Source organism: Panthera pardus, unplaced genomic scaffold, assembly GCF_024362965.1.
Source record: "Panthera pardus isolate Hobbes unplaced genomic scaffold, ASM2436296v1 HiC_scaffold_6, whole genome shotgun sequence".
In the NCBI taxonomy this organism is placed as follows: Eukaryota; Metazoa; Chordata; class Mammalia; order Carnivora; family Felidae; genus Panthera; species Panthera pardus.
Window position 1 is genome coordinate 77703867 of NW_026526991.1, and position 12870 is coordinate 77716736.

Consider the following 12870-nt stretch of genomic DNA (forward strand, 5'->3'; position numbering starts at 1 on the left):
TGGAGTGCCTTGGCTACTTTACATTGACCTGGAAAATGTCAGGGTAAATTACAGAAGGGGAGCGGAGAGTAGGTAATCGTCCTTTTAGAAGTCTCAACGCTTTGTGGATATTAAGTTGTCACCAATTCACTAAGGATGGCTTGTGGATGGGGTGAGAGCTGAGGGAAAGATTCAAGGATTAAGGTCTTAAAACGAGACAGGCATCTGCACACGCCGCAGTTTAAAAGATGTTAATGGTCCAGGCCGTTGTGGGAAATGATCTCAGACCAGCTGGAACCTTCCCCAAAGCCGCATTGTTTTTTTCTTTTTAATTAGGATAGGTAGCATCTCCTTTAGAAGACAGAATCCTGCTCTGCGGCTAACCCCTCCAGTTGGCGGGCGGAGGCCAGCAGGCGTGTGTGCGGCCGCCCCCAGCGCCGCGGCCCCGGCTGGCGGGCATGAATCCTGCGCGCGCCAAGCGCTCCCTTGGAGTCCACGGGGCGCGCGCGCGCACACGGCCGAAGCGCGCGCTCCTGCACCTCGCGAGCGCGCTCCCCCCTCCTTCCCTTCCCGCCCCACGCGCAGGTCTTCGGCGCCCCCGCCCTCCCCGCGCTCCCACAGCCAGAACGCCGCTCAGCTGACCGGCGGGCGCCAGACGCCTCGGCTTCCAGTTCGCAAGCGCAGCTACGGCGGCGCGAGCCTCTCACGCCGACACTCCCCCTGCGCGCCCCTCCCCCACCCTGGACCGGCTTCGGGACCGACTGAGCGCGAGCTCGCGGCCGCTTCTCGGGCGCCGAGCGTGGAGCGAGGCTGCGGTGACGAGCGGCGGCTGCGCGGCCATGGGCGCGCCGGTGTCGCCCTAGGACAGGCGCGCGGAGACCGCAGCCTAGGCAGCGAGCCTTCCCGAGCGGCGGCGGCGGCGGCAGCAGCGGTAGCGGCAGGAGCAGCTCGGCCGGGATGAGCGGCGCGGCGCCCGGCCCCGGCTCGGGCTCCTCCCCGGCCGCCTGCCGCTTCGCGCACTACTTCGTGCTCTGCGGGATCGACGCAGACAGTGGGCTGGAGCCCGACGAGCTGGCGGGTAAGGCCGGGCTGCGGCGGCGCGGGGGTCCCCTCAGGGACGCGAGGGACGCTGCGGGGACGCGCGGGAGGCGGGTTCTAGACAAAGTCGGCTCCCGGCGGCGCCCGCTCTCCATCCGGACTGGCGCTCGGGCGGCGATTTAATGACATTGTTATTTATTCCTCGTGCAGGGTGCGCTGCTGAGCCCGCGGGCGTCCTGCTGCTGAGGGCGCTCGCCTAGGGCTTTCGCCTCCCAGGCGCGGGGTTATTAATAACGGGGGCGGGGGCGGCCCCTAGGGCACGGCCTCCACCCCGCACGCAGGCCCCCTCACCCGCAGCTGCTCGCGGAGGCGGCGGGTGAGTCACCGGGCGCACTAACTCCCCGGCCTTGCTGCGATCCCGTGCATCCTACCTCCCTCCGCCTGGCTGCGAAGTTTCAGCCCTGGCACGTGACGCGGCGCTCAGACCCCTTCGGGGGAGGCGGCGACAGAGACCGCTGGGCGGCGGGCGTCGCGTCCACTGAGGCGGTGATGGCCCGCTGGGCGAGTGCAGGCAGGAGGCTGGTTGGACTTAACATCCTTGACTGTGCCGGGTCTGCGCCGCTTCCCGCCTCGCGTTCTGCGATGACGGTCGACTCACCTTTTGGAATCCTGTCTATTTGGCAGTGTCACGGGAGCTGGCGAGGACCTTTGGACGCTCGGGACTCGGCACGACGCTTTGTTGACACTGCCTACGCTGTTTCTGAGTTTAGTAGTTGGACATTCTCCCCTCAGTTGGGTGCACCGTGTGTTACTGCCTGGCTTTTCTTGGAGGAGCACCGTTGCCTTCTTTTTACTTATTTGATGGCGCAGTGCAGGGCTGAGCTGGGAACCGATGCTGGGAAAGGGGCCGTTAAAGGATGATTGTGTTGAGGGGGGGCGGGAGGGATGAGTGCGCAGTGTTGAGAGGAGGCCGTGGAGGAATGACCGATTTCATTTTTCACGTTCCTTTATGCTTGCCTTCTTGGGATCTAAATCTTGGTTTTTTGTTGTTGTTGTTGCTAATGGGTGACACAAGTGACATCTATCGCCTGAACTTTATCTGTGTCAGTGTCAAACACTTAGCTCATAGCCTTTCAGAACAGCTTGCTTTGGACATAGCATGCCTTATTGATTGCACTAATGTGTATTTTTGTTTTCTCTTTTACTTTTTTGGGAGTAGGAGAGGGGATTCAGAACAATGTATTAAATAATAAACAAACTAGACAAAAGTGTTCAGCTGTAAGGTCCACTACTGATCAACTCGTGTCTTAGCTAAGACAGTATCTTTTAAAGCCGGGCTCACAACAAAACATTTTCAACAAAAACTCTAAGTCTAGTTTTAGTTAAAGATTTTTTTGGAAAAGAGGGATGAGTACCAGGTTTTTCTGTATGTGTAATTATATAGTCATGTTGTTTCTTCAATTAAAATTTCATGTACATATTAAGAATGGCTTTGTTAAGTGATAATGAAGTTAGAAAACATGTCTGCAGAGAGATTTGGAGAGATTCCTCTTTTGGGATTGAAGGGATTATTTTATTTTTCTAGAATCTTTTCTTCCCTAAACTTCGTAATCGTTTGTGGTACTGGATCACTTGGAGGCCTTTTGTCAGTAGTGATGATGAAAGGAAAAAGCCTGTATTTTTTCCTTATCTGTTTCCAATCTATATGCCTAGTAAAGCTAAAACACCTGTAGATGGGGCCTGGGACTCTTCAGGCACAGTGCAGATGGCTTTAATAAAATTAAGTAGTAAAAAATTAATTTTTAATTCATTTTTTAGACACCAACTGGCTTCTCATTTTGCAGTATTATTCATGAGTGTGGATGATTGAGATTTCTGCCCCTCATAATATTTGGCGTTTTGAAGTACTAATCACTTCTGCCTGATAATATTTCAGTACAATGATTCATTCACCAAATAGTTTTGAAAGCCTTAAGGTGTGGATTGTGTTATAGGCACTGGGGACAGCTATGAACAAAGCAGTCAAAAATCCCTGCCGTCATAGTGCTTACATTCTAGTGTAAACAAAGAATGAAAATACAGAGTGCCAGATGTCAGTGAGTGCTATGAGGAAAAATACAGCAGGGAAGTGAGACTAGGGTAGTGCCAGCACAATGGTGGGATGGTGGGGTTGCAGACTTTAAATAAGATGGTTAGGGAAGGCCTCAGAAAAGGTGATCTTAGAACAGAGCCATGAGGGAGATGAGGAAGCAAGCCATGAGGATTGTCTTGGGGAACAGCATTGCAGACAGTACATGCAAAGATGAGGTGGGAGAGTGCCTAGTTTGTGCAGGTAACTGTAGGGATGCCAGGGTGGTTGGAGCTAAGTGGGGAGGAAAGTAGTAGATATGATCATAGAGAAAGGGTAGGGAGATTGTGTAGGGTCTAACAGACAATTGTTGAGCTTTTACTCTGAGATGGAAAACTACCAGGAGGTTTTGAGCAGTGGAAAGATAAGATTGGAAAGATTTGATGCACTCTCTGAAAGGATTGCGATGGCTCTCTTGTTGATTAGACTATGTCAAGGGCAAGGTTAGAAGCAGACCAGTTAGGAGGCTCTTTTTCATTATTTGAGGTGGGAGGTGTTGGTGGCTTGGATCAAAGCAGTAGCAGTGAAGTGGTAAGAAACTGGATATATTTTGGAAGTAGAGCCAGCAGGACTTGCTGATGAATTGGATATGGTATTCATAGACAAAGAAAGAGATCAAAGATGATTCTAAGATTTTTGGCCTAAACAATTTTAAACATCTCTATTTACTGAAATAGAAAGATGGATGGAGAAGCAGGCTGGAGATTAGCTCAGTTTTGGACGTGTTAAGTTTGAGGTACCCATTAGACATTCAAATGGAGATGTCAGGTAGGCAAGGCATCTCTCCCGCAGTCAAAATTTATATATAGACATGAGCTGAAAGCCATGAAATTGGATGACCCAAGGAGTGAGTATAGATAGAAAAGAGAAGAGGCTCAAGGACTGAATCCTGGAGATACTCCAACATTCAGAGGTGAGGAGGATGAAGAGGAAACAACCAGAAAGTGCGGCCAGTAAGATGAGAGGTAAACAAGAGAATGTAGTATCATGTTCTCAACTAACAATCTTCTTGACTGTTTCCACAGAGCTACATTTGAGGATGAGGAAACAAGGCCAGTGAGTTAGGCAAATTAGTCAGGAGGTTATTTTCTGTTTTGCTGCATTAATTTCAAAGTTAAATATAGTTAAGTTTCTATTTTACTTTTATGGAACTGATCTATTTTTATCACACTGTTTCTTAGCAAGTTGTTACCCTGCCTGTAGAAGGTCTAAGTTGACTTCTATTAAACATAAATTTTACTCATTGCTTTACAGATTTTTTTTCTTAACATATACATGTCCCTAGGATTCATGCTTTGCAGGTGGTGGGGCATTGAAATAAAATTAAGAACACAAATCATATGATGAAGTAATAGATAAAGACCTTATGATAGAGTTATCAGGGCTTTAGATCGATTTTTAGACACTCCTCCCAGTAAAGGTTAGCTTTACCGACAGTGGGAAAGATTTCTTATATATATATGTGTGTGTATACATATATACATATACACACACACATATATATATAATTATATATATACGTATATACACACATACAGATATACTGGTATTTCCTATTGTCCTTTCTTTAGCTCATCGTAGCTGTTGTGCTTTTCCTATTCACTGCATATTTTTAAAATGCACTGTATCCATAAAAAAGTCCTTTTGATATTAAAGTAGAAATATTTAAATTTTATTTAAGTATTAAATATATGAAAAGGATTTCAAATTGGTTATTGCATAAGACGAAAGGAGGTGTAAATAGAAGTTGTTAGAATTAGTTGACATGAAGGCAGACGACATTTTGAAATTTTCTTTTATGTCTCTTACTCCCTCTAAGACCTAGCTGTAGGAATTTACATGGCTTGATTTACAGCAACAAATCTTTTAGGCAATTAGAAAAATGAAGGACCTTTATTTGAGTAACATAAATACGCAAGCCCCCGGAGGGGCCTTACGGTCTTTGCCCTCTCTCTTTCATAGAACCGTATACACAGTGTTTAATAAGTGAATGAGTATAAAGTTTACATATGAGTCCACAAATTGTGTGGTGACCAGAATATTTTAAAGCATTTCGGCGGTGGGGCGCCTGGGTGGCTCAGTCGGTTGAGTGTCCAACTTTGGCTCAGGTCAGGAGCTCACAGTCTGTGAGTTTGAGTCCTGCGTCGGGCTCTGTGCTGACAGCTCAGAGCCTGGAGCCTGTTTCAGATGCTGTGTCTCCCTCTCTCTCTGCGCCTTCCCTGCTCACACTCTCTGTCTCGCTCTCTCTCTCTCTCTCTCTCTCTCTCAAAAATAAATAAACGTTAAAAAAAATAAAGCATTCCAATGGTAGCATAGATTCAGTTCTGCTGAGGGATACTGAAGTATGACGGGTGCAATCCCTGTCACAGGCCTTTGTTTAGATATCTTCCTTGGTGCCTCTATTTATTTTTAGCTTTGGTTGTCTTGGGTGTGGTTTCCAGAAGAGCTTTGAGGCAGTGAAGACTATGGTCTAAATTCAAATACAGTTAACCCTTGGTTAGGAGGGCTGAACCCCCCTACACAGTTGAAAACCCACATATTATCTTTTGACTCCTCTAAAACTCGAGAAAACTTACCGATAACATAGTCAACACACATTTTGTACATTACATATATTATGTAGTGTATTCTAACAATAAAATAAGAAAGAAAAGAAAATATTAAGAAATGTTATTGTAAGGAAGAGAAAATACATTTGCAGTACTATGCTGTATTTGTTTTTTAAAATCTGCACGTAAGTGGACCTTCACATTTCAATCATGTGTTGTTCAAAGGTCAACTGTACAAAATTTAGTTGAGACTGACAGTATGATGCCATAATAGTCCTGGAAGGGACCTCGGACATCATTTATCAGGGAAGAAACCAAGGCTAAGAGATTAAGGACCCTCTCAAAGAACACATTTGACTGGCAGCAGACAGACAACTAGAGCCTGGTTCTTGTAGTACACTACTAGGCTCCATAGTTATTTTATTTAAGTTCAGAAAAAAGATGAGCTTGACTTGAGTTTAGCAAGCATTTCAGGCTTGCCTTTATTCCAGACTACATGTCATAGTTAAGACTGCTAAAGTATGACTTTAAAAGCAATGGCCTCATGTACAGGCTTGGGTGGGTTAGAGCTGCCCTGATATGACCACCATTGGAGGTATCTTGGTTGTTATCTGTGTTGACATTATTAATCTTAAAAATAAAGCCGCCAAGTTATTTTACCAGGAAAAATGGGTTTATTCAGGAATAGCAGAGAATTGCAATTCAGGACATGCAAGCCACAGCAAAACCATAGGCAAGTCTGGAGAAGAAAGTAGAGTACTCCTCTTTTACAAAGGAAAGAGGGGAGTCGGGGAGGGCCTCTTATAAACACAAAGTCCATTGGAGTAAACTGGGAATTCAAAATGTGGTGGCTTTGCAGTGTCACTGAATTGTAACAGTCTCTTATTGGGTGGGCTGTTGCCAGGCGAGGAGAAAACCTTTCTTCCTTCTGCTGAGGCAGTATTTTAGACTTGCAAGATCTCTTTCTGTTGGTTCTGCAATCGAAAAAGTGTGGACAAAGGAAGGTATGATTGTTTGTGAAACCATAATTAGAGCTGGATGCACAGGCAGAAGCCAGAGTCCAATCCTGGCCTGATACTTAGGACATCTGTGGGCTTCAGTGTTTTCATCTATTTTGAATGGGTAAATGAAGTGACTGATTTCTGAACATACCACCCCTCTCTTTCATGAGCCTGAACTTGTTTTTGAGTGAAAAAACTAAACGTATCTATTTAAAAAAAATTAATTCTAGATGACATAGAGTAGACTTCACATAGTCAGTGAAGCAACTGCCTTCAGCTCAGGTCATGATCTCATGGTCCATGAGTTTGAGCCCAGCATTGGGCTCTGTGCTGACAGCTCAGAGCCTGGAGCTGCGTCGGATTCTCTGTGTCTCCTTCTCTCTCAGCCCCTCCCCTGCTCCCACTCTGTCTCTCTCAAAAATAAATAAACATTAAAAAAAATTTTTTTTAATGGCATAGTGTACAAGAACTGATATATACCACATATGCCACATGAGGACCGATTGAGAAATTAAAATTTCAGCCACAGGGGTGCCTGGGTGGCTCATTCGGTTAAGCACCAGACTTCAGCTCAGGTCATGATCTCACGGTTTGTGGGTTTGATCCCCTCGTGGGGTTCTGTGCTGACAGCTCAGAGCCTGGAGCCTGCTTCAGATTTTGTGTCTCCCTCTCTCTCTGCCCCTCTGCCATTTGCACGTGCATGTATGTGTGCTCTCTCTCAAAAATAAACATTAAAGAAAAATTTTAAAAATTTCAGCCACAAGGAAAGGGAAAAAAAAGGTCTATGCAGTTCCCTTTATAGGAAAGGTGCAGTTTTTTTTTTTAATTTTTTTTTAACGTTTATTTATTTTTGAGACAGAGACAGAGCATGAATGGGGGAGGGGCAGAGAGAGAGAGGGAGACACAGAATCGGAAGCGGGCGCCATCAGCACAGAGCCCAACGCGGGGCTCGAACTCACGGACCGTGAGATCGTGACCTGAGCTGAAGGCGGACGCTTAACCGACTGAGCCACCCAGGCGCCCTGGAAAGGTGCAGTTTTTAATAAACTTTTTGAAATATTATATCAGTTCACAGACTCTCAATTACTATCTATATTGGTTCTTAGGGAGCCAGGGACCCCTGTTTGAAATCACTGTATTAGATAATCTCTAGAAGTCTGTACTAGTAGTATACGTGACACTGCCAGTTATCCACAAAATAGGCAGTGGGATCTAAGAATAATTTTTTCGGCTTAAAATTCTTCAGTAGCTTCCTTTGTATTTGGATTAAGATTCAAACTCTTTACCCTGTGTCTCAGTTTGTTCAGGCTGCTATAACAGTACTATAGACTGGGTGGCTTGTAAATAACAGACATTTATATCTCACAGTTCTGGAGGCTGGGAGTCCAAGTTCAAGGTGCTAACATATCCTGTGTCTGGGGAGGGCCCTCTTCCTGGTTCATAGATGGCCCTCTTATGTGGAAGGGCTGAGAGAGCTCTCTGGGATCTCTTTTATAAGGGCATGAGTCCCATTCATGGGGGCTCCACCCTCATGACCTAACCATTTCTCACAGGCCCCATCTCCAGATACCATCACATTGGTATTAAATTTCAACACACGAATTTTGGGAGACACACAGATATACAGCACCCTGGTTTGCAAAGCTCTTCATGATCTGGTCTTTACCTACCTTTCCAGCTTTTTCTGACTGGATCATTCTTCCTGCTGTGTTGTTTTTCTTGAAGGTCCTTAAAAACAGCAAGCTGTTCGGGGCGCCTGGGTGGCGCAGTCGGTTAAGCGTCCGACTTCAGCCAGGTCACGATCTCGCGGTCCGTGAGTTCGAGCCCCGCGTCAGGCTCTGGGCTGATGGCTCGGAGCCTGGAGCCTGTTTCCAGATTCTGTGTCTCCCTCTCTCTCTGCCCCTCCCCCGTTCATGCTCTGTCTCTCTCTGTCCCAAAAATAAATAAAAAATGTTGAAAAAAAATTTTAAAAAAACAAACAAACAAAAAAAAAACAGCAAGCTGTTCTTGTCTCATGGCCTGTTCATCTTCTCTCCTCTCCCGGGAATCCTCTTCCCCTAGACCAGTATTGTCCATTATAAATATAATATGAGACACATATGTAGTTTAAAATTTTTAATAGCCACATTCAAAAAAAGGTAAAAAGAAACAGGTGATATTAATTTTAATGGTGTATTTTATTTATCTATCTAGGATATTATTTGAGCATATAATCAACATGAAAATTATTGAGATATTTAACATTCTTTTTTTTCTTACTAAATCTTAAAAATCTCAAAATCCAGTGTATATTTTACCTCATATCTCAGTTTGGACTAGCCATGTTTCAAGTGTTTAATAGCCACTAGTGGCTGGCTACCCTCTTGGACAGTGTAGCCCGACATCTTGGCAAGATGTGCTGCTTCTCCTCATTCAGGTCTCTGCACAAGTATTACCTCCTCAGAGTTGCCTTCTCAGGCCATCCTGTATAAGATAGTGTCCTTCTTTCCCCTGCTTGCCCCACTCTTGCCAGTAACCCTGCTTTATTTTCCTCATAGCACTAATGGTTCCTGGCAATATATTGTAAATGCATTTATTTACTTCACCTTCTTTCTCCTTTTGATGTTTTTATTTTTGAGAGCAAGAGAGACAGAGCGTGAGCGGGGAGGGGCAGAGAGAGAGGGAGACACAGGATCCCAAGCAGGCTCCATGCTGTCAGGGCAGAGGCTGACCTGGGGCTCGAACTCAAGGACTGTGAGATCATGACCTAACCTGAAATGAAAAGTTGGATGCTTAACTGACAGCCACCCGGGTGCCCCATGATTAATTCTTCAAAAAGGTATTTTTCAGTTTTGGGGTGAGCTACTAAAGTTTCTTCTTTTTTAAACAATATTTATTTAGGGTACCTGGGTGGCTCAGTCAAACATCTGACTTCAGCTCAGGTCATGATCTTGGGGTTCGGGAGTTCGAGCCCCACATTGGGCTCTGTGCTGACAGCTCAGAGCCTGAAGCCTGCTTCAGATTCTGTGTCTCCCTCTCTCTCTCTCTCTCTCTGCCCCTCCCCCACTCACACTCTGTCTCTTTCTCTCTCTCTCAAGAAAATGAATGAACATTAAAAAAAATTTTTTTTTAATTTTTTTTTTAACGTTTATTTATTTTTGAGACAGAGACAGAGCATGAACAGGGGAGGGGCAGAGAGAGAGGGAGACACAGAATCTGAAACAGGCTCCAGGCTCTGAGCTGTCAGCACAGAGCCCGACGCGGGGCTCGAACTCACGGACCGTGAGATCATGACCTGAGCCGAAGTCAGACGCTTAACTGACCAAGCCACCCAGGCGCCCCCAAAAAAAATTTTTTTAAAGTATTTATTTATTTTGAGAGAGAAGGAGCTCAAGCAGGGGGAGGAGCAGAGAGAGAGGGGAGAAAGAATCCCAAGCAGGCTCCAGGCTCTGAGCTTTCAGCACAGAGTCCAGTATGGGGTTTAGTCCCTCAAATCATGAGATCATGACCTGAGCTGAAATCAAGAGTCAGATGCTTAACTGACTGAGCTACCCAGGCGCCCCTAGAATTTGTTAGCCTATTACTTCTCTCTTGACATAAACTGTGATGAATAAATGAATAACCTTTTTTTAAAAAACAGCTTTATACAAACAAGTATGCAGGTATTAGCAAGTTTTTTTTGCTCGTTTTTGTTTTTTAAGCATATAACATGTCTTATTTATTTAAAAACTAATGCCAGGTGATGAGCACATAAATGGTGGCTAGTGTTTATGAAATTTTAGAAAGTGGTTGTACTAAAGATCAGTTGTAGCTTCCATTGTGATTTTAGAGGAATATCTTAGGAAATTGCATTCATAGTTTCCTTCTTCATGAGCATCCCATATCAGTTTTGGATATGGTCAGCCAGGACAGTTTCTTTGTTTCTCTAAAGTTTTTGTCTTTATTGTAACCTGCATAATGTTCTGTTCCATCTAAGACTTGACTTGTTGAAATGGCACCATGTAATGACCAAAAACTTTCGGTAAGACTGTCTTTTCCTCTTTACTTTTCAAACAAAATGAGTGTAAGGAGCTAAGAAGTGAGAATTCTAGGAATAAAAGTGGAAGTATTTTATATGCTGCTGGAATAGCACATCATGAGGATAAAAACATGAAACAGTTGCTTTCTTAGACATCCCTGAGCCTTTTCCAAGAATCCGTGACTTCGACTAACTTTATTCTAAATTAAATATTATAACTGTTCTAGTTAACATGAACATTTTGAGTTAATACCTTACATTTTTTTTTTATAAACTTCTATATGTCACTGGTACAAAGCTATTTTTGAAATAATGTTTTCTCTAAATGACTTTCAAAGATATGTGTTAGCATTAAGTCAGAAGGCGCTCTAGGAAGTCACCTTTATACAATGAAGCTATGAAAATAGCTAACATTTATGGAGTCATGAATTGTGGTTGGTGATTTATAAGCATTATTTTTAGTCTTCGTGATAACCTGAAGGTATCATTTCCCTCATTTTATAGATGAGGAGGCTGAGGTTCAGTGAGGTGTTCCCCAAACTCACAGAGACCAAAAACTGGGATTGTATCCCAGCCTCTCTGACTCCAGCATACGCCTCTTCCACTGTGCCTTGCTGCTTCTCCAAATCATCTAGACCAGCTATCCTCAACTCCTAGGTGGTGACATATTAGTGGGCCTGTCTTTTCTGAGCTGAGTCACAGTAATTATTAACAGTAGTTGAAATACTGAGGCTGTAAATGATACGTTTAAAAATAAGTGGAATGAAAAAAAAATAAGTGGAATGGATTCAAGGTCTTCCCTCTAATGACGCCATTCTCTCTCAGTTCCATTCTTATGTGCTTTTTTGGCTGGAAGAGAAAGAGGTGGCATTTTATGCACCACGACAGTCATTGTGTATAGCCAACACATAATGGGAAATATGTGTAGTTAATGCTGCTGCTAAGCTACTGTTACTGATGAGCTGTGAATAGTTTTCACATGTTCGTACTCTCTTAGGAATACCACTACAAAAGTATTCTTACTTGCTTCCCTTCCCTGTAGATTAAAAAAAATTTTTTTTGTTCATAATCTGAGGACATACATGGGAGTATGTTTTTCAACACTTAGGCTGATCTAGACTACTAGATACTTGTAATTTCAGCTCTGCTGTGAGGACCAGCATGCTGAATACTTCGGTATTGGTCTAAACTGTGAAACCCAGTTTAAAGATATTTTTCAGTAGTCTGTCTAGATCTCAGAGGCCTTGTGATGTCAGTCCATCTGTTTTATGTAATTTTCTCCTGGTCAAACCTGGAGAATCGGGTTTCTGCTTTGAAGAGCATGTTTTCTTGCCCTTTCCTGTCGTCCTTTTTTCTGAGTACAGTACATTCTTATAGTCATTTATTAACACAGGGAATTTTTCTATAGTTTGAGGAAACATGGTAGAAGTGATACATAAGGTTCTGAGAGTCTTAATTCTTCTGTACAGTTTGGCATAAATTTGCTCAGACCAGGCTTTTTGTACCTTCCCCGCACCCCCCCCCCCCCCCCCCCGTCCTTTCTACAAAGATCGCCCTTTCACCTTAGTCCTTATGAAGTCACTGCCTATTGCTTTTTTGGTTGTCTCTTTATATGAAGAAGAAGAAATATTCTTTTTTTTTTTTAATTTTAATGTTTTTTAAAAATTTTTTTTAATTTTTAATTTTTTTTTTATTTTTGAGACAGAGAGAGACAGAGCATGAGCAGGGGAGGGGAAGAGAGAGAGGGAGACACAGAATCCGAAGCAGGCTCCAGGCTCTGAGCTGTCAGCACAGAGCCTGACGCGGGGCTTGAACTCACAGACCGTGAGATCATGACCTGAGCCAAAGTCGGACGCTCAACGGATTGAGCCACCCAGGCGCCCCAGAAATATTCTTTTGATCAAAATCTCCAGTGTCATCTTGGTGAAGAGTTGTTAATGTCTAAGTAGATCTTCCAGTTACTTCATCCCAGCAGAAACTGGGCAGAGTTTCTGATTTCCCCTGGCTTTTCAGGTTTAATACTTTGTTTCTACTATACCTTTAGTTTCTTTCCTTTGTCTTTTCTCATCCTTCTTTGAGGAAACAGGGACAATTTGCTAAACAATATTCTTTCTGTATGCTAAATTTATATCATTCTTTTTTTTTTTTTTTTCCTTTTTGCTGTAGTTTGGGACTAAA

The 12870-nt window shown here is 43.9% G+C and overlaps 1 protein-coding gene across 9 annotated transcripts in view; it reads left to right on the forward strand.

Moving 5' to 3' along the window:
• The first annotated feature begins 815 nt into the window (after positions 1 to 815).
• DENND5B (DENN domain containing 5B) overlaps positions 816 to 12870 on the forward strand; it is a 183581-nt gene continuing 171526 nt past the window's right edge. For all 9 annotated transcript variants that reach the window (XM_019452383.2, XM_019452386.2, XM_019452385.2 and 6 more), the window contains exon 1: positions 816 to 1057. In XM_019452383.2, coding sequence (XP_019307928.2) covers positions 937 to 1057 — 121 coding nt within the window. In that variant the 5' untranslated portion in view covers positions 816 to 936. The remainder of the gene's footprint in view (positions 1058 to 12870) is intronic.